At 38.0% G+C, this 21085-nt stretch overlaps 1 protein-coding gene across 1 annotated transcript in view; it reads left to right on the top strand.

The window, feature by feature from the left end:
* The window catches only part of NDC80 (NDC80 kinetochore complex component), a 32317-nt gene extending 12340 nt beyond the window's left edge, over positions 1 to 19977 (top strand). Inside the window, exons 8-17 of the mRNA XM_056138270.1 lie at positions 1817 to 1910; positions 3374 to 3480; positions 4838 to 4982; positions 6769 to 6974; positions 9271 to 9423; positions 11815 to 11904; positions 13779 to 13871; positions 15466 to 15596; positions 18890 to 18992; positions 19697 to 19977. Of these exons, the coding sequence (XP_055994245.1) occupies positions 1817 to 1910; positions 3374 to 3480; positions 4838 to 4982; positions 6769 to 6974; positions 9271 to 9423; positions 11815 to 11904; positions 13779 to 13871; positions 15466 to 15596; positions 18890 to 18992; positions 19697 to 19834 (1260 nt within the window). The 3' untranslated portion in view covers positions 19835 to 19977. The remainder of the gene's footprint in view (positions 1 to 1816; positions 1911 to 3373; positions 3481 to 4837; positions 4983 to 6768; positions 6975 to 9270; positions 9424 to 11814; positions 11905 to 13778; positions 13872 to 15465; positions 15597 to 18889; positions 18993 to 19696) is intronic.
* Positions 19978 to 21085: the final 1108 nt, after the last annotated feature.

Below are 21085 nucleotides of genomic sequence, written 5' to 3'. Positions count from 1 at the left end.
CAGGTAATCATTTCTGGCAGTCCAGGGGGACCTTTTGGGATGCCAGGAATCAAACCTGAGTCAGCCACAGCCCTCATTTCCTTTTTAATCTGTAAAACCAAAATTGACAAAGTTGACCTTTTCAGTTACAGGAACACTCATGCTACTTATTTCAAGTACCCCTTCCATACCAACCAAATAATTAGAAGGTTGCTTAGAAAGCATAGTATTAGCCCAGACAGAATTGGTTTGTCCTGAGTGATATTTACTTCTTCTCTGGAAAATTCTAAACAGCCATCCTTACCTCCTAACTAACACATTTTGTAGATTCAGTGACCACAGCACCTTATAAATGCAAGATATAGCATTGCTATTTCTTGGATAAATATTAAGAATTCTAGTAATCTAAATTACAATATAATTGTAGTGTTTATTAGTTGCCGTTTGGCCTCATAATTATACTTTGTCAGTTTTTTTTAACTTTATAAGGTTGCTCACATTGATTACATTGAATATTTCAACACCAATCCCACCACCATTACACTTTCCCACCACCATTATTTCAAATTTTCCTACCACCCCTCAAGCCTGACTGCCCACTAGGTAATTTATTTTCTATTATGAATATCATGAAGGATCATGCGGCTGCAAAATCGGCCATGCGCTCCTGGAATTTTAAAATTGTAAATGATTTGGGTCCATAGACATCCTTTAGGGGGCTAATCGATTCTGAGATTCATTTGTGGTTCTCTAGACCAAGGCCGTTGACACGCTTGTAAGGCATCCAGAGGCAGTTTGTGGGCATGGCAACCAGGACCCGGAAGGGGTGGGGAGACTGGAAGGAATGGCCATCCTTGCTGCCATGTGGTCTGGAGTCTTCAGTTCCTGGTCCTGTGTACCTGGGTTTTTCTTCTGGAAGTTTGTGGACACCAAGGATTTATTTGGAGTAGGCAGAGAAGGAGCACCTGCTCCAGCTGAGCTGCCCTGGTGAAATTGGCTAGGAATGGGTCCGGAGAAATATCTGGCAGGCTGTTGTCTTCCTGGATTCATTGCTGCGTCTCTAGACTTTGCCAGTTTAATTAGACCTAGATAATCAGGAGTTCATTTAAATTTTTCATAACATCTATGTCTCTGAAGATAATTTGTTTTTGTAATTTAATGTTGAATTGCACTGTAGCACTGTCCTCCCATTATTCATCGATTTGCTCAAACGGGCCCAGTAAGGTCTCCATTGTGAGACTTATTACTGTGTTTGGCATATCGAATACTTCACGGGTAGCTGTCAGGCTTTGCTGTGCGGGCAAGATACCCTCGGTAGCTTGCCAGGCTCTCCAAGAGGGGCAGAGGAATCGAACCCGAGTCGGCCGGGTCAGTCGCATGCAAGGCAAACACCTTATCCACTGGGCTATCGCTCCAGCCCAATGTTGAATTATTTTCTAAAAAGCTTCCTTATTTGGGGGCTGGGGCAATAGTACAATGAGTAGGATGCTTGCCTTACAAGTGTCTGACTTGGGTTTTGATTTCCAGCACCCTGTCTAGTCCCCTGAGCCCACCAGGAGTGATCTCTGAACACCACCAGATGTAGACAATAAAAACAACAAAACCCAAAAAAAAAAGCGGCTTTTCTTGATCAACCTCAACATTCTGAAAGTATGGTTTTGCTATAATTTGCTCAGTACATTTGCCCAGTAGCTCTTTTCATCCTTAACCTTAGAGGTATCAGTTGAGGTTGTTGTGTAGAATGAAGCAAACTAAATCAGCATTGAGGCATAACTTCTTAGATGCTGTGTGACCTTTAACAAAATACTTTGCTTCTAAATCTGTTTAACCTAATCAGATATTTTTGGATTACACCATAAAATGCTATGAGAGTTTCATGACCGGTGCTGACAGCTTTGAAGAGATGAATGCAGAATTGCAGTCAAAACTGAGTAAGTACTCCGATTCTTTGTGTGGTTTCTTTATTTTGTTTTGTTTTTGTTGTGTTTTTTTCCATGTGTGGTTTCTTTGGGTACTTAGTTAACATTGTTCATGGAATTGTAGAATATTTTGCTTCCCTGTATATATGTGAACTACTACATCAAAAGGATGTAGGGCATTTGCCTTGCACGCGGCTGACACAAGTTTGATTCCCACATCCCATATGGTCCCCAAGCACCACCAGGAGTAATTCCTGGGTGTAGAGCCAGGAGTAACCCCTGTGCATCGCCGGGTATGAGCCAAAAAGAAAAACAAAAAAAGAAAAAGAAATTTAAAAAAAAAAAAAGGATGTAGATGCTATTCATATTATGCTCATCATTTCTTTGATAGTACTAAACACTAAGCAGGAAGAATATTCATATTAGAATCAGCATTGAGGCATAACTTCTTAGATACTATGTGACCTTTAACAAAATACTTACTCTAATACTTTTGCAAGAATAGATGCAGAGTACTTGGAGTACCAAACACTCTGGCTAAAACATAGCATTTCATGAGCAAATATTGGGTATTATAGTACCCACTTGGGTACTATTATGTGATTTGGTAAAAGGTAAAGGTAAAGGCCCTCCCGTTGTTCGCCTATTTGCTCGAGCGGGCCCAGTAACGTCTCCATTGGAGACTTTGTTGTTACTGTGTTTGGCATATCGAATACCTCACGGGGAGCTTGCCAGGCTCTGCCGTGCAAGCGAGTATTAGTTATTCTAAAAATGTTGTAAGATTATTTTCAAATGCTGTGGTAGAAAATTAATGTGCATAATATTTCCAAAGAATTGTTATTTATTATTTCAGTGGGCTGTAATCTAGTTACTCTATTTACTGGCTAACTCTAAAATGCTTGAAGTATTTTATAATGTTGTTCCTTCTGTGAAATAGTCCTGAATAAATAAAATACATAAGTAGTAGGGAATATTTAAGAATCTAAGATACATAAAGCTCTTTCTACAAAGACAATGGAGAAAGCCACTTCAAGGTGTAAGCCACTGCTAAATGACCACAGTTAGTATTTAATAAGAAATAAAAATTGCTTCCTTTAGCTGAAGTGATAGTACAGTGGGTAAGGCACTTGCCTTGAGCCCTCAAGCTGACCTGGGTTTGATCCCCAGGCCTGCGTTTGATCCCATGACTGATTCCTAAGTAGAGTCAGAGTACTCCAGGTGTGGCCCAAAAAGCAGAAAACAAAGCCCTATTCTTTTATGAGCTTATGTTGTATTAGAGTAATCGAATTGAACAACTCAAGTCAAATGGTGATAAACGCTAGTGAAAATAATAAAGCAGGATAGGTTTACTGTTTTACAGAGTGTAGGATCCCCTTCACTAATACTTTTTTGAACAGAAATCAAAAGTGAAACCCTGAGGAAGAATGTTCTAGGCAGATTTGAGATCTTACTGTGTTTTTGGCTTTTGTCTCCAGAGGATTTATTTAATGTAGATGCTTCCAAGCTGGAATCCTTAGCAGCAAAAAACAAAGCTTTGAATGAACAAATTGCAAGACTGGAACAAGAGAGAGAAAAAGAGCCGGTTAGTAAACATACTTACCTGGTTCCATTTTAGTCTTGGAACTCAAATACCAATTATTTCTTTACCAAAAATGTAAAAATAGATTTTAAAATATATATTCTTAAATGTTAAACTCATTTTACATATGATTTCTCTGAAGGTTTGTTTTCCCCTGTGACCTTGGACTAATGGTGCTGAGAATATGATGAAAGAATCTTACCTATTTACATAAGACCAAAGAATCTTTAGAGCAAGGTCTCATGTTACTTCCCTCAAGGCAACACTATTAAAGACCTGAATTTTGTAATTAGTGGAAAGATGATGATAATAAATGATTTATAATACAGAGTATATTTAGAGCTTACCAGAAGTTAAATGATAATATCAAGAATATTTTATTTCATTTCATGTGTTCTAACTGAAGTGCCTAGGTTCTCTGTAAATTGACACAATTTAAGTATTTGTGATGTTTTGACCCTTTTTCAATTTGACCTTTGACTTTTTCTGTCCCAAAATGACTCCTTGAAAAATAGATTTTAAGGGGCCAGGGAGACAGCTCAAAAGGCTGGAGGCATTCTTGAGACCCCATGTTCATTCCTAAAAGTCTCATGCTCCTACCACCCAGCACCTCAGGGTGTAACTCTCTTGGCTCCTGAGCATCCTCAGGTTCGCCTGGCTGGTGTGCAGTACCCCTGGGCCCAAGCAATGTCATGTCACCAGGCCAAATATTGAACCATCCGTCTCAGCTGTCTAGGTACCACACCATTTAGTTGTCACCCAGGTCCTCCCTCAGCATTACTTGAGAAATGTGTTGAAAAAGGAAAAGTGCATCTTAAGTAGATAATAGCAGTAAAGTCCCCTTTTTGTTTAATTGACTCCCTTTAAAAGTAAAAGGAGATAACATAGTAAAGGAACAACAGATGGCCAAAGGCAGCAGAACTGGAAAGTTGATAGACCAAAATGGCCTTACCTGGAGAGGGAAAGAGGTGGATGGGTGGGGACCTCAGGATATTGGAGGTGGATGTGGTGTTGGAACAATATATGCTTGAAAATGTCATTAACAGTATTTACATCACTGGAAAAATAAAATTAAATTGAAAGGAAGGGACAGAAAGATAGTACAGGAATTAAGGCACTTTGTGTTACATACAGCCAAACCTGATTTGATTCATAGCACCACATATGGTCCCCTGAGCACTGCCAAGAGTACCCCTGAATTTGGGCCACTGAATATGGTGCCAAAGAAACAAAAACAAAAATGTTTTTAATAAAAAAAGAAAAACTAACTTGCCTTTCTCTGAAATTAAATAATGCTTCACTTTCAAATAAAGTACAGAATGCTTAATGAAAATAACTAATGTCTTTTTTTCTTTTTAAGAATCGTCTAGAGTCATTAAGAAAGTTAAAAGCTTCCTTAGAAGCAGATGTTCAAAAATATCTGGCATACATAAGCAATTTGGAATCTCATTCAGCTATTCTTGACCAGAAAGTGAATGGTCTTGACGAAGAAATTTCTAGAATAGGTAAGTACGACTCATGCTAAAGAAGTCGCTCAGGGGGCTGGAGCGATAACACAGTGGGTAGGGCATTTGCCTTGCACGTGGTGGACCCAGGTTCGATTCCCAGTATCCTATGTGGTCCTCTGAGTACCACCAGGAGTAATTCATGGGTGCAGAGCCAGGAGTTACCCCTGTGCATCACCGGTGTGACCCAAAGGAAAAAAAAAAGAAGTCACTCAGACTTTCTATGAGATTTATTCTAGAAACAGCTTATTTGTATTTTTTTTCTTTAATGGTAAAAGGGTGCTGTTTTTAACGCTATATTAGTTTATAGAAGCTCCAAAATATATATGTGTGTACTTATATATGTATGTTGTATATTATATCATGGTCATTTATGGTCACAAGTAAAAGAGACATTTAAACTCTAGATAGTGTATATTATGGATGTTTTGTGCTGATTCCTATTATGTATGAAATTTTATTTAATCCAGCCATCACTTTATTTTGATTTAGGGATAGAGCTTCCCAAACAGTGCCCCATATCAGTTATAACAAAGCCAAGATTTTAATCCCTATAGCCCTCAGAATAATTTTACTGTCCTCTTTGACCATAAGCATCCTCATTCTTTTTCTGTGACCTGCTACAACTTGTCACATTCTTTATGTGAAAAGCATGAGTCACAAGATGTGAGAAAAGACTAATCCCTTTACCCCAAATGTTTTAATTTGATTACTTTTCTTCATCTCTGCAGATTTACATGGTACATGCTATTTGTGTGTATCTTATTTTTCTTTTCTTGGTATACAATATACAATATTCTTGATTGCGTATTTTAACAAAGAGACAAAGCTGTGGTTGTTTAGTACCTAATATCACCTTTGAAGTGTAAGCGAAGTAAGAATAAATTGGGAGACTAGAGGAATAGTTAATAGGCTAAGCCTATGTGTAGTTTGTGTGGTCCAGGTTCAATACCTGGGATCAGCTGGTCTCCAAGCACTACCAAGAGCAACCCCTGAGCAATGAGTCAGGAGTAGTATCGTGGCTCAAAAAAGCAAAAAAAGTCTGTATATGCCAAGCACAATCCTGGTGGCTCTATTGTCTGCGACTTGGTCCCATAATCAGTTTCTGAACACACCACAGTCAGGTAAGCTTAAGCACCACAAAAAGGACTGGTGAATGCTGCACTGAAAACGTGTGGGAGCAGTGACCCAGAAGTACAGCCCCTGTCAAATATAAATGTGAGAACCTAAATGACCCCTTGCAAACAATAAAACCAAAATTTGTTTGCCTTGACTAAGAGTTCAAATCATGATGAGCATGCAAGTACCTTGGTGGTATGGCAAATTCTGCACACAACACAACCTGGTATGCAAACACCACCACTGAAAATAGGTATATGCCACAGCCAGGTAGGAGTGCAGTTCTCTGTCATTGCAAAAACAAAGAGAAAGGTTGGGGAGGGGATTTGTCAAAAGAATAAACCATATTTTTATGTTTGTGAGAAATCTATAGGTTTTCTGACTTATTACAGATATCATGCTAGAATGTTAAAATAATTTGGATTATTGACAGACTTGCTTTTAAGTCTATTTTAATCATTAAATGTAGTACCATTTATTTTTTTCATATAAAGCTTTCTGTAAACCATAACAAGCCAATAAAACTTTATCATCTTTCAAGCATTTATTAAAAATGGGATCCAATTTTTTCCCCAAAATAAAATCCAGGTATATAACTTGGAAGTTAAATATCTTGACCAATACTATTAATCACTGAAATTTCAAATTTAATTTTTTTCCTATGCAGAACTAGAATATGAAACAATAAAACAGGAGAATACTCGACTACAGAATATTATTGACAACCAGAAGTATTCAGTTGCAGACATTGAGAGAATAAATCATGAAAGAAATGAATTGCAGCAGACCATCAATAAATTAACCAAGGACCTAGAAGCCGAACAACAGCAGTTGTGGAATGAGGAACTAAAATATGCCAGAGGCAAAGAGGCAGTAAGTCCTACCATTTACAGAGTGGCTGCAAATCATAGCCCACATTTATAAAGATTTTTCAAACTTAAGAAAAACTCCGTGTAAAATTAATTTGCTGAAGAGATAAAGCATTTTTAACATTTTAGCATTGGTATTTTGTTAAAGCTTACTTATCTTGGGTCAGAGATCTAGCATAAGAGGTAAAGAACTTGTCTACCATGCAAGTGACTCTGATTTGAATCCCCAGCATCACACATGGTCCCAGAACTCCCCCCCAAAATAAATTAGAATCTTAAAATAATAATAAAAATAAATATATTCATCTTTTAATTCAAGTTTCTCTCAGTCAGATTTACAGTGGCCTATACTGCCTAATTAGTAAACCAATAAATAAGCAAATAATGGGGCTGGAGAGATAACACAGCGGGTAGGGCGTTTGCCTTGCACGCAGCCAACCCGGGTTTGATTCCCAGCATCCCATATGGTCCCCTGAGCACTGCCAAGGATAACTCCTGAGTGCAGAGCCAGGAATAACCCCTATGCATCACCAGGTGTGACCCAAAAAGGAAAAAAAAAAAGCAAATAAGTCTCTTAAGACCATGAAAATATTTTCATTAAAGCCCTATTTTGTATTCTAGGAGAATATATGAGTCACCTCTTAATTTTCCATTTTAATACTCAGACATTGCTATATACTGTTTGTCATGTTGAGCATAGATGAAATAAAATAAGAATTAAAAGATATTTCTACTCTAGGATCAGACCTCTAAATAATGTTTGCACAGAATACTGAGAAAAATTTTATCTCTTTTGCTCCAAAAGTAATGAGTTTTGTTAATTCTCTGACTTTCAACACTTTCCTTAGTACAATATTTTTCACATGCAAGCAATCTTGTATATGTTGGTGCTATTCCAGACCATCACAATAATATGAATACTACAATAATGAGTCAGTTTTTTTTTTTGAGGGATAAGGGTTCTAGTTATAGAAGTTTATATTATAGAAAAGTTTATATTATAGAAACTATATAGAAGTTTATATTATACCACCATAGTCTATTCAGTGTGCATTTGTCTTAAAAAGAATGTGCAGGGCTGAAGCAGTAGTGCAGTGGGTCAGGCATTTCTCTTGAAATCAGCCAACCCATGTTCAGTCCTTGGCATTCCACATGGACCCCCTAGCACTGCCAGGAATAATTCTTGATTGCATAACTAGGAGTAACCCCTGAGCATCACTAGATGTGACCCAAAAGTCACTGTCACTGACACTGTCCTCCTATTGTTCATCAATTTGCTTGAGCAGGCCCAGTAACATTGTGAGACTTGTTACTCTGTTCGGGATATCGAATACGTCATGGATAGCTTGCCAGGCTTTGACGTGCAGGCGAGAGACTCTCGGTAGCTTGCCGGGCTCTCCGAGAGGCGCAGAGCTATCGAACGCCGGTCCACCGTGTCTGCCGCATGCAAGGCAAAAGCCCTACCTGCTGTGCTGTTCCTCCAGCCCAACCCAAAAATATTTAAAAAAAAAAAAAGATAAGGTGCACACTTTATTTTTTAATATAGCTAATCAGCAGAGCCTTTATCAAGTTATAATCTTTCTGCTGGTGAAAAGTCTTGCCTTGATGTTGATAGAAGCTGACTGATCACAGTGGCTTAAATTGAAGTAGCTTGGATGATTTTATAAAATAAGACGATGAAATTTGCTACATTAATGCTCTAATGTAAAGTATCTCTGTAGAATATCTGTAGCATAACTCTGTAGTACTCAGAGGATCACAGTACTGGGAATCAAGCCTGAACCTCCTACTTAGAAAGTATGAGCTTCTGCTCATTGAAAACTCTCTGACCCAAAATGTGTTTTGTTTTCATTTGGGGACCACTCCCAGTAATACTCAGGGACTGCTTCCAAATCTGTGCTCATGGGATTACTCCCAGCCTGTTGAGGTATCTCTTTTACCCAGCATGTTTTATTATTTACATTGACAAAACTTTTTGTTGCTAATTTCTCCATCATTCCAAAGTGTGAATCTTAGTTACCAAAGTATATTGTTGCTATTTTTTAGTCATATGCACGATCAGTAGTGTAATAATTTATGATCAATTATTGTCTTTTTTTTCTACAGATATGGTGGGAATAAAATCTTTAGTACTTTGTATATTTTAGAACTATACTTGTTCCAAAAAAAAAAATACCAACTTAAAGAACTACTAAAGGATAGCTATAGTTTATGTAAACTTACAGAATAACCCATTACAAGCCATATGGAATGGTGTTGTTTGCTTTTTAATGTTTCTTACTGTGTTTTTTTTCTTACAGATTGAAACCCTCTTAGCAGAGTATCACAAACTGGCTAGAAAATTAAAACTCATACCTAAGGGTGCTGAAAATTCCAAAGGTTATGACTTTGAAATTAAGTTTAATCCTGAAGCTGGTGCCAACTGCCTTGTGAAATATAGAGCACAAATTTATGTAAGTAGTTACGAGTACTTCAAAATGTGTTTAAATTGATGACTGATTCATATAAGACTTTTAAGCTTTATATTTTACTCAGGACTAAACAGAAAAAACACTGAAGTGTTCATCTCCTTGTTGATAGAAATCTCTCTATTATATTTTTTACTCTGGATTATAAAATCTTCTGCTCTACTTATTTTTTCAACTATCCAATTAGAAATTTTATTACACGTAAAATACCAGGATCATAATGATGAAATGACCTGATTTATTTTCTCAGGTTAGTCCCCTTAGAGGAAAAACACAAAAAAACATTAATGGTATATGTATCATGTTTGAAGATGTGATACCAAGATCACACTTCCCATGTAACAGAAAAGTCTAGAGAGATGGTTAACCTGCCACCAAATCTTAAGAGGTGTAAAATTTATGGGGGTAGTCCATGGGAAAGTCTCACACAGAAAGATGCACATGAAGGCATGATTTGAGATCACCAGTGAGCAGCGTAGTAGAATAATCAGTCAGTGAGGCAAGAACCTCATTTTGAAGTATGACAAAGGATGTAATTGGAGAAAGAAAATATTTTGCTCTTTTCTGACTTCTCAGTGATTCACAGATTTTTGGTGCCCCCACACTCAAAATGTCAGTTTTCAAAATGTTTAGTCTTTGCAAAGAATGTCATTAAGGAGTGTTTCATTAAATCATTTCTCTGGCAATAGCTCAGTTTTAAGTATCTTAACAGGCAGATAAGCAGATAGAGCTTACCTTCTACTACTTGACTGGTTTCACAAACCTGGGGCTAAAAAACAGTTGCCTGAACCAAAGCGCGTAGAAAAGGTTGTTCACCACCATAGGATAACATTGGGTTTGTCCTTTCAGCCTTGCCACAAGGAACTTAGTTTACTCTGAAGCAATGTCCTTTCTGTATAGACACAGGAAGACAGTTAATACTATGCTTTATAACTTGGGAATTGATTGATTCCAATAATATTTACTCCTGGGCATCTGCTCTCTCAACTCAGTTACGCTTAGTTTCTAGCACCCCAAAAGCAGGGTCCCAATGAGGGACTGAATGGACCCAGGGCAAGCTGTGAGCTACTCTGGCATCGAAATGGGCCAAGCCAAAGCGCCACAATACTCAACTCTAAGTTGAGAGCATGATCATGGATAAATGCTGTCACGATTCAAAAGTAATGATGAGACTAGGACCCTGCTGGGGTTAGGAAGACTAACCTAACCTGGGGACTGTGGTCTGGAATATACAGTAAGACATTCCCAGGAAGAACCAAATTTTAAGTTGATATGTCTATTACTGTCTCATACAGAATGACATTGCTAGAAATATTAGAAGTAGATTTACTACAACTGTTGAAGTGGATTACTAGCTGAGGAAAGAAAGCAACACACCCTGAATGGGGTCCACCCTTAAGCGTATCACCTAGTAAACCAGAGTAATCTCTTTAGATGAGATTTTATCTTTGAGTTAATCTCCTGGAGGAGTAGTCTTACCCCTCTTTGTTGATTTGTTAATGTTCAGCCCACCTTTGTGTCACCGCCCTATGTGATTGCTATATAAACTAAGACTGTAAGAGCGGAGGGGGGCAGAGTCAGAATCCAGAGCGAAGAGCTCCAGAGAGAGGAATAGAAGCACTCCAGAGAGAGAATCAGAACGAAAGAAAAGACTAAAGGAAACTCATATACAGAGCATACCCAAAAAAGCATCATTTAGAGTGTTAAGTTTTCAAGAGAAGCAAATCTAGAACTTTGCAAGTTTTCAAACCAAAAGCAAATCACTTTTCCTAGTTTTAGAAATAACATTAAAATAGGTTTATGTACTTTTTGATGGTATATTAGTTTATATTAAAAAAATATCTTGGCTTCTGGATCCGGAGTGATAGTACAGTGGGTAGGTCATTTGCCTTGCACGTGGTCAGCTGAGTTCAGTCCTTGGTATCCCATATGGTCCACCAAGCACCACCAGGAGTAATACCTGAGTGCAGAGCTAGAATAACCCCTGAGGGGCTGGAGCAATAGCACAGCGGGTAGGGTGTCTGCCTTGCATGCAGCCGACCCTGGTTCAATTCCCAGCATCCCATATGGTCCCCTGAGCACCGCCAGGGATAATTCCTGAGTGCAGAGCCAGGAGTAACCCCTGTGCATGGCCAGGTGTGACTCAAAAAGCAAAAAAAAAAAAAAAAATAGAATAACCCCTGAGCATCGTCAGATGTGACCCAGAAAACAATATATTTTTTTTTAATTTATATATATTATATATATATATATATATATATCTTGGTTTCACTTTTTTCTCTTCTTAAATCATTTCTCCTATCACAATATAGAGATGCCTCAAGAAAGAAATCTTGTAATGGTTCATATGTAACTCCATTCTTCTGTATTTTACAGGTACCCCTCAAGGAACTCTTGAACCAAACTGAAGAAGAAATTAATAAAGCTCAAAATAAAAAAATGGGGTTAGAGGAAACATTAGAACAAGTAAGTAATGAACCATTTATTACAAGGGAAAAAATGAGATTTTGATTACTTAGAATATGATTTGTGGGTTTTGATTACTAAGAAATATATATGTATTTTTTTTCACATTTTTTCTTTTTATTAGTGAAACACCATGAGGTACAGTTGTAGATTTACAATTTTTTGTGCTTGGGTTTCGATTATACAATAATCAAGAAATATATTTTTAATATGAAAGGAGTCTTGTGTATCCTTTAGTGAGGCAGGAAGTTACCTAGAATTGTGTAGGTTAGAGATAAGAAGTAGAGTTTTACTCAAGTAGCTCCTGTTTTAATAGATTTTAAAAGTTATCTACTTAAGTGACAACTAATGGATGGATGAATGAAATACTGAGATAGTAAACCATTTATTGATAGTGATTCTTTCAGTAGCAGATTCATTGTAATTGTTATTTTTTATTTTCTCAATTTGCCATAGTGAAAATATATGTTTTTATAAAATGGGGAATTGGGGCAATCCTTAATTAATTGATGAAATTTAGTGGAGTGGACATGGAATATAGATACAACTCAGAGAGATAAGAAAATATGATTGTGTCTGACCATGGAGAGTATAGTGAAACTTCTGGTTACTTGCGTCCATTGTTATTGTTGAAGATTAATTTATCAAAACAATTTACTGGTTATTCAGAGGTAACGTACTTTTAAAAGGTAAAGGTAAAGGCCCTCCCGTTGTTCGCCGATTTGCTCGAGCGGGCCCAGTAACATCTCCATTGGAGACTTTGTTGTTACTATGTTTGGCATATCGAATACTCTCGGTAGCTTGCCGGGCTCTCCGAGAGGGGTGGAGGAATCGAACTCGGGTCGGCCATGTTGGCCGCTTGTAAGGCAAACGCCCTACCGCTGTGCTATCGCTCCAGCACCTACTTTTAAACTATAAGCAAAATGTATAGCTTCAGAAATTGTTCTTCAAACTAATTTTAATGGTATGGGGAAGAGAACATGTCTTTGGAGTTAGAACACCTAATTTTGAGTTCTGGGGTTATGCTAGCTTCATGATCCTGAAGAGATGGCATTCTTTTTTTTGTTTGTTTTGGTTTGGTTTCAGGGGAGCCACACCTGACTGCTGTAAAATATTACACATTCAAAAACTTATTTCCTTGAAATTAACTCCTGGGGGAGGGAAGAATAATGAATTTTAAATTATAGGAGAAAGTTCAAAAGGTTTGAGTGAAATCAGTCAGAGGGAGAGGAACAAAAAGAATGATTGCATTTATTTGTGAGATATGAAAAAAAAGAAAAAGAAAAAAGTCTAGTATGTGAATAACACCCAGACATGCTGAAACAAGGGCTAGGAGGTCTGGTCCATGGTAGGAAGCCTGCCACAAAGCGGAAGGAGGTCTGCAGTTAGGACAGAGAAGGGACCACCGTGACAGTGATTGTTGGAAATGATCGCTCTGGACAAAAACTGAGTACTGAAAGGAACTAAAGTGGTATGCTTGATATTCTTTCAATAAAGTATTGCAAACCACAGTGCCTAAAAGGAAAATGAGAGAGAGAGAGAGAGAGAGAGAGAGAGAGAGAGATGCCTGCCTAGAGGCAGGCTATGGGATGGTGTTGGAGCTGGGGAAGGCAGGCGGGAAGGAAACTGGAAACATTGGTGGTCGAAATGTATACAGGTGAAGGGATGGGTGATGGAATATTGTATGACTGAAACTCAATCATGAACAATTTTGTAACCATCTCACGGTGATTCAATAAAAAAAAATTAAAAGAAGAGGTTTAGAACAAGCAGCATGATTCAGTTTCTTGATTAGCAGTTGAAAAACTGTATAACTTTAAATGTCCCTGATGTATTATAGTTATGATTTCTCAACCAAAGTTTTATTCCTCAAGTTAAATACAATGATAACAGACAGCAACAGAAGTGTAAGAACTCAGAAAGAAGAAGTACAAAAACTGGATGATCTCTACCAACAAAAAGTAAAGGTAAAAATTTTGCCACAGTTTATATAGATGGGGTTGATTTAGGTACCTGTCTGACATCAAACATAACTCTTTAAGCTATATCTCTTTAAACTATATACCCCAGTTTATGTTTTAGTCCTCAAAATTCATTGTAAGGGGTTATTTTATTTCATTCTTTTTTGTTTGTTTTGGTTTTAATTTTTAGGCCACACCCAGAGATACTCAGTAGCTACATCCAGCTCAGTGCTCAAGATACTGCAATCTTAGGGGTGCTCAGGGGGACTCTGCAGTGCCAGGGGGAATCTTCAGAATACAAGTGTGTGCCCAGTCCTTTGAGCTGACTCCCAGGCCCTTGTTTTATTTTTTGAATGACTGTTCTCAATTAGAGCCATTAAACAGAAGAATTTACTGTTCTGTTAATAATTATACTTTGTATGAGATTCAGTATTCTTGCAGGAGAAGACTGGGGGGGGGTGGGGGGGTGGCGAGGAGGCACACACCTGGCAGTGATCAGGGTTTACTCCTGTCCACACACAGGAATCAGTACTAGTGGTATTTAAGGGACCGTATATGGTGCCAGGGGTCGAACCCCAGTCAGCCATGTGCATATAGTGTACCTACTATGTTATTATACTATATACCCTACCTGCTCTACTATATTACTCTGACCCTGAGAAGATATGTTTTAACCATAATTTCTTTGTCCATTTTTAATAGGTATTTAGTGTTAATTACTAAAACTTGAACCCCAGTGAGACCTTTTGATATGTGATTTACTAGTTACTGCAGACTGCGTTTTTTGCCCAGATTCCAAAGACTGGGCACCTTCTAACTAGTATTTTCTTTAGGAAAGCTTTCAGATACTGACTCTGTTCGTTGTTACTTATATAATGTACACGTTTTTAAAAATTGGGGCTGGGAGCAGACCCAGTGATTCTCAGAGGCTATTCTGACTCAGTGTTCAGAGACTTGAACACTGGTGGTGTCAGCGCAAACCCAAGCTCCTCCATGCAAAGCATGTTCTCAACTGTTGAGCTACGTCTCTGGCTCTAGGACTAGAATTTTTAGAAGATATACTATCGTACTGTGATCCACATGTCAAATAAGAGGCTTTTGACAATGTTTTTTGTTTTGTTTGGTGGTACTAGGAATTGAGCTTGGGCCTCACACATCCCCAGTCCTTTATAGTTTGTTTCTTCAAATGTCTTCCATGATGATTCTGGAGCACTTTTCACTTCATCATTTTTCATCTTTAGTAACCTAAGAATCGATAGATTTGTGCTACTTTGCCTATTAATATATCATATGTAAATACAGCGTTATAAGAGTTAACACATTTTGTCCTATTTAATATTTCTCCAATTCTCAGGGGAAAGGATAAAATGTCATAAAATTTCATCTATCACATACTTGAAAATACTGCTGAATGAATTCTCTCCAGACCTGTTGAAAAGGTCACATATATGTTTACAGTATTAAATAGTACCTTGAGAATACAGATGGTGATGTACCTTAATTGAATTTAATACTTTACATAAAATGTTTTAATCCACCTAAGAGTATATAGGATGTGACTGATTACCAAAAAGATCATGGCATGATTTTATCCTGACAGGAATTTGAAGAAGAGGACCAAAAATGTGCTAATGAACTGGAGTCCTTAGAGAAACATAAGCATCTGCTGGAGAATGCTGTTAATGAGGGCCTCAGTGAAGCTATGAATGAATTAGAGGTTATTCAGCGAGAGTAAGTTCATCCTGCGTCCCACTAAAATTACGTTTGTTTTCAGTGTTTAATCTCTTTAGCTCATATTAACTATTTGGGAAAGAGGAATGGTGAATAGATCTTAAGTATCATTTGAGATTCTTTCCCTGACAAATCCTTCTGTTTTTTTCCCAATGTGTTATTTTCCTAAGGAATCATTTTTAGATTTAATTAATAAATGACTTCTAGGGCCAGAGAGTATAGAGGATAAGGTGCTTGCCTTGCTTGTCACCCAATCCTAGTTCAATTCCTGGCCCTGCATGTGGTTCTGTGAGAACCACTAGGATCACTCCTGAGCCCAGAGGTAGGAATAGCCTCTAAACACAATAGGTGTGGCCAAAATTATGTAGTAAGTTAAAACATTACTCTCAGAAGAGCCAGGGATGTAGTCTTGTATAGAGTATGAAGGCCTCTCTTTGATCCTCGGCACTATATTCATTAACCAATTAATAAGTCAGTCCATATATTACACAAGTAATTTGTACTGCTATAAAGATAAAAGTTGCTAGAGCAATCAAACTATAAAACTATGCAATAAAATTAAGATTTTTTGGAAATTGGATTGAGGCACAAGACTTAAAACTCCTGGCAGAGGGGCTGGAGCGATAGCACGGTGGGTAGGGCATTTGCCATGCACACAGCCAACCCGGGTTCGATTCCCAGCATTCCATATGGTCCCCTGAGCACCGCCAGGAGTAATTCCTGAGTGCAGAACCAGGAATGACCCCTGTGCATCGCCAGGTATGACCCAAAAAGAAAAAGAAAACTCCTGGCAGAGGTGCTAGAGATATAGGAGGTCCAAATTCAGTCTCTGGTACCAAGTAGTCCCTTGAGCACATCTAGGTGTGGCTCAACAACAAACAACAAAAAAATCTAAGCACAGACCAAGAATGTTACTCAATGGTAGTGCAGTTGCTTTGCATGCATGAAGCACTGGTTCAGTCCTCAGTATTACGTAAATAATCAGTCATTCCAAGGCAAGCACCCTAATTACTATACTTTTGCTCTGGATCCAGAACCACCAATTCTTGATTTGTGTGGTATGAGTGTGGAAGAGCTGATCTTGCCAGGATTTTTTTTTGAGGCTGGCAAGACCTTTTGTTTTGACTTTGTGCCACACCGAGGAGTGCTCAGCGCTTACTCCTGCCTCTGTGCTCAGGACCACTCCAGGATCACTGTGCTCAGCAGCCATATTGGGTACCAGGGATCGATCCTAAATCAGTTGCATACAAGTACCTTGCCTGCTTTGCTATCTCTCTAACCCTGGCAAGAATTCATTTATGTCTGATGAGTTCTGTAAATCCAGTTTCCTTTCTTACCTGGTGTTTTCTTGAAATGTTTTGGCCTGTCATTTGTCTTGGAGTTGAATAACAGTTTGCGTTTACAAATACAAATTCATTCTCACTTTAAACTTGTATAAGATTTTTGCATGTCATTCTTTTTTTTTTTCTTTTCTTTTCTTTTTGGGTCACACCCGGCAATGCACAGGGGTTACTCCTGGCTCTGCACTCAGGAATAACTCCTGCCGGTGCTTGGGAACCGTATGGGATGCTGGGGATCAAACCCAGGTCAGCTGCATGCAAGACCAATGCCCTACGCACTGTGCTATCTCTCCAGCCCCTCAGTCATTAATTTTTGAACTCCATAAGTGACATATAAACTTACTGAGTGGAGCCTAATAAAAACTGTTAGCACAATAGATTTTTTTTTAAATGCATAATGTTATGCTAAGACAGCACACCCTAAAAAGACCTGAGGTTTGCCTGGAGAAATGTATATTCCAAGATTCCAATTCCAACTTGTGAGTTTAATAAAAAGAGGTGAACAAAGGTTTTATCTGAAATCACAGGAAGTTGTTCTCGACGATATGGATACATATGACTATTCACATGTCAAGAATTGAGAAAGTTGGGGGATATTTGAGGTGCTTTGTTTTTTTAGAATTTTTTGCATCAAATATAAATGAGAACTGTTTTCTGCATTCACCTAATTACTGTCCAATATATCACTCTAATGTATAGAAAGCATTATTGAAGAATTGCCTGTTTCTTTTTTTGGTTGTTTGGGGACTGCATCTGGTGGTGCTCAGGTACTGTTTTCAGTGAGTTCCTCAAGGGTCACTCCCAGCAGTACTCAGGAAACCTAGATGGTGCCAGGGTTTAAGCCAGGTCTCAAACCTGGGCTTCCTGGATGCAAAGCATGCACTTCAGCCCTCTGAGCTAGCTTCTTTGTCCTATTTTATATTTCTTGGAAGTTCATCATTATCAAATTATACATCACACACACACACACTGTCCTCCCATTGTTCATTGATTTTGCTTGAGCGGGCCCAGTAATGTCTCTTTTTTTTTAATTTTTATTTATTTATTTATTTTGAGACTTGCTGTTACTGTGTTTGGCATATTGAACACGTCACAGGTAGCTTGCCAGACTTTGCTGTGCGGGCGAAATACCCATTAGTTTTCCTTAGAAGTTTTTTACTTGCATATGAAAAAATTCAGCCCCACTAGGTAGTAACTTACTGCAAATAGTGAAAACCATTTAAAGAGAAGGCCCTGAAACTTAAAATCAATTTTTTTAATGGTATAATTTTTATGTAGATTTACAGTAAAAAAATTCAGGTTTCAATTAAATGACCCTCAAATAGTTATAAAAATTTTATCATTTAGGAGTTAAGAAAATTGTTGTTGGGTTTTTTTTTTATTTTTGTTTTTTCCTTATTTGTAGCCTAGGGATAGGCACTCCATTGAAGGCTTCTTTCTAGACATGCGGTTTTTAAAGTTTTTGTTTTTGTTTTTAATTTTGGTTTCTGGGCCATACCTGGCAATTCTCATGGACTCCTCCAGGCTGGTTGCTCCTGTGATTTAATTCAGAGACCTGTGATACTGGGAATCTACCCCAGGCCTATTGCAATCAAGGCAAGAGCTCCAGCCTGCTGAACTATCTCTCAGGACTTGTTTTGAATTTTAATGCCTAAAGGCATTAAAGACATTTAAAGACTTGGATAAGAGTATTTGCTCCTAAAAGTTTCTATGCTAAAGTATGAATTTGTGCTTTTTTGTTTTATTATTTGCAAAGAATCTTTGGAAATGTTTTTAATCTAAATTGATAATTGAGAACAAGACAGAGATGTAGTACTGTATTGTATGTACAGCAACAGAACATTTACATATTGCAGACTGGTTTTAGAAAATGAAAAAAAGTGAGCTGATGAGATTTATTTATTCGGGATTTTTCCCACCTGGACAAGTTAAAACAAGAGTTTTTTTCTATAGACACCAACTAGTTGTGCAGACCACAACTGAAGAAAGACGAAAAGTGGGAAATAACTTGCAACGTCTTTTAGAGGTGGTTGCCACACATGTTGGGTCTGTGGAGGTGAGTGTGTGAAGATCGTTCCTACATTCTAAAAAAGATTTTTTAAAATGATATGTTTTTGTTTTGTTTATACAGAAATTAACTGATAACTTTTGTTTCTGTGGGAAATATTATCCAGAAAAGGTTTGTTTTTATACCAAACTCAGCAGTACTCAGCAGCTACTCCTAGCTTGGTAGTCATAAGTTGTTTCAGCAGTGTTCAAAGGACCTACCCCCATACAGTACAGATTTATCAGAAGAATCCTATTTAATGGTATGGCAGACAGTTGTGCCTTTTATAAATTAATCTTTTCACATGAACATTTAATATGCTAACGATACATGTTGGTGGGCCTGAGAGTAGCTCAACAGACTAAACTCTTGCTTTGCATGCAAACCAGGCCCACTATACTAGCTGTCCAGCCCCACCACTAATATATTTTGTTAAGACTTACATACATATCTGTGCGTGTGCGTGTGTGTGTGTGTGTGTGTGTGTGTGTGTCTATGTATAAGACACTGGTAAAAGTTAAACAACCATGTAGAAATGTAGCTATCTCTAGGGGAGTAGAGGAAGGAATATGATTTGAAAAAGACAAAATCAAGGTCTATAGTTGATACTATAATATTCCTTTGTTTTTGATTCTTATAAATCATGTATTGTTTTTGTAAATTTTGTAACTTTGAATTATGGCTTTGCATTAATGATTTCTCATTTTCTCTAGAAATATTTTGAAGAGCATATTGCTAAAAATGATGGAGAATATGAAGAAAGCATGTCTGAAGATCTCTTAGAAAATATAACAGAGATAGGAGACAAGTATAAGAAGAAAGCTGCTGTACTTAAGACTTCAGATGAATGAAATTAAAATGCAATTATCTCAGCAAGAACTTAATTGATTGTAAATTTGAAATGCCCTTTGTAAAATAGGGAAAAATCCTCATATAACCTATCTTCCCCTCTTTATAATCAAGACACATAGCTACATCTTTCCAAGTCTGCAAAATGTTTTTTTTATTTGTATTTTACATGTACCTCATTTGTTAGCTAAAAGTGTATATAAACTAAAATTATGATTGCTTGTTGGATTGTTTAGGATGAAAGACCAGTATATTATGTTCCCACAATTAATAAAATTAGATCAGTATAGTGTATTTGTTTGTTTTTCTCCCTAACTTCAGAGGGTTGAAAGATGAGTTGTGGGCAGAGAGAGTACAGCAGGAAGGGCACTTACCTTGCACACAGCTGATCTGGGTTCAATCCCCGGAATGCCAAAGGGTCCACTGAGCCCTGCCAGGAATGATCTGATTGCTGAGTGCAAAGCTAGGAATAAGCTCTGAGAACCACTGGGTATTGGCCAAAATCTTGAAAATTTTGCATTACCAGGTGTGACCCTCACCAAAAAAAAAAAAAACAAAGTATTTGGGCCAGAGGCATGGTACAATGAGTTGAGAGCTTATTTTGCACAGAGGAGACCCAATTCAATCCCCAGCACCACATGGTCTACTGTGCATTGCCAGGAGCAATCCTTGAACACAGAGCTAGGAACAGCTCCTGAGCAACACAAGGTAAAAGGCCAAACATAATACAAAAGACAGATGCTAAGATCAAAACCAGGTGTCAACAAAGTTAATTAGGAATCAGATCTAGTCAGATCCCATTATTAACATACCTATGACTTATACAGTTACGATACAGTTTGGACTGGAGCGATAGCACAGCAGTAGGGTGTTTGCCTTGCGCACAGCCAGCCTGGCCAAGCTGGGTTCAATTCCTCCACCCCTCTTGGAGAGCCCAGCAAGCTACCAAGAGTATCTCACCTGTGCGGGAAAGCCTGGCAAGGTATCCATGACATGTTCAATATGCCAAACAGTAACAAGTCTCATGATGGAAACGTTACTGGGCCCGCTCGAGCAAATTGATGAACAATAGAAGGACCGTGCTATTGTGCTATCATGATACAGTTTAACATGTGCTAAGGCACTGGAGAGAGAGTACAGTGGGTAGGGCACCTGCCTTGCATGTGGCTTACCCAGTTCAATCCTCAGCATTTATATGGTTCCCCAACCACCACCAGAAATCCTGAATGCGGAGCTAGGAATAAACCCTGAAT

This window comes from Sorex fumeus, unplaced genomic scaffold (genome assembly GCF_029834395.1).
Source record: "Sorex fumeus unplaced genomic scaffold, SorFum_2.1 ptg000128l, whole genome shotgun sequence".
In the NCBI taxonomy this organism is placed as follows: domain Eukaryota; kingdom Metazoa; phylum Chordata; class Mammalia; order Eulipotyphla; family Soricidae; genus Sorex; species Sorex fumeus.
This window is presented reverse-complemented; position numbering and strand designations above follow the sequence as displayed.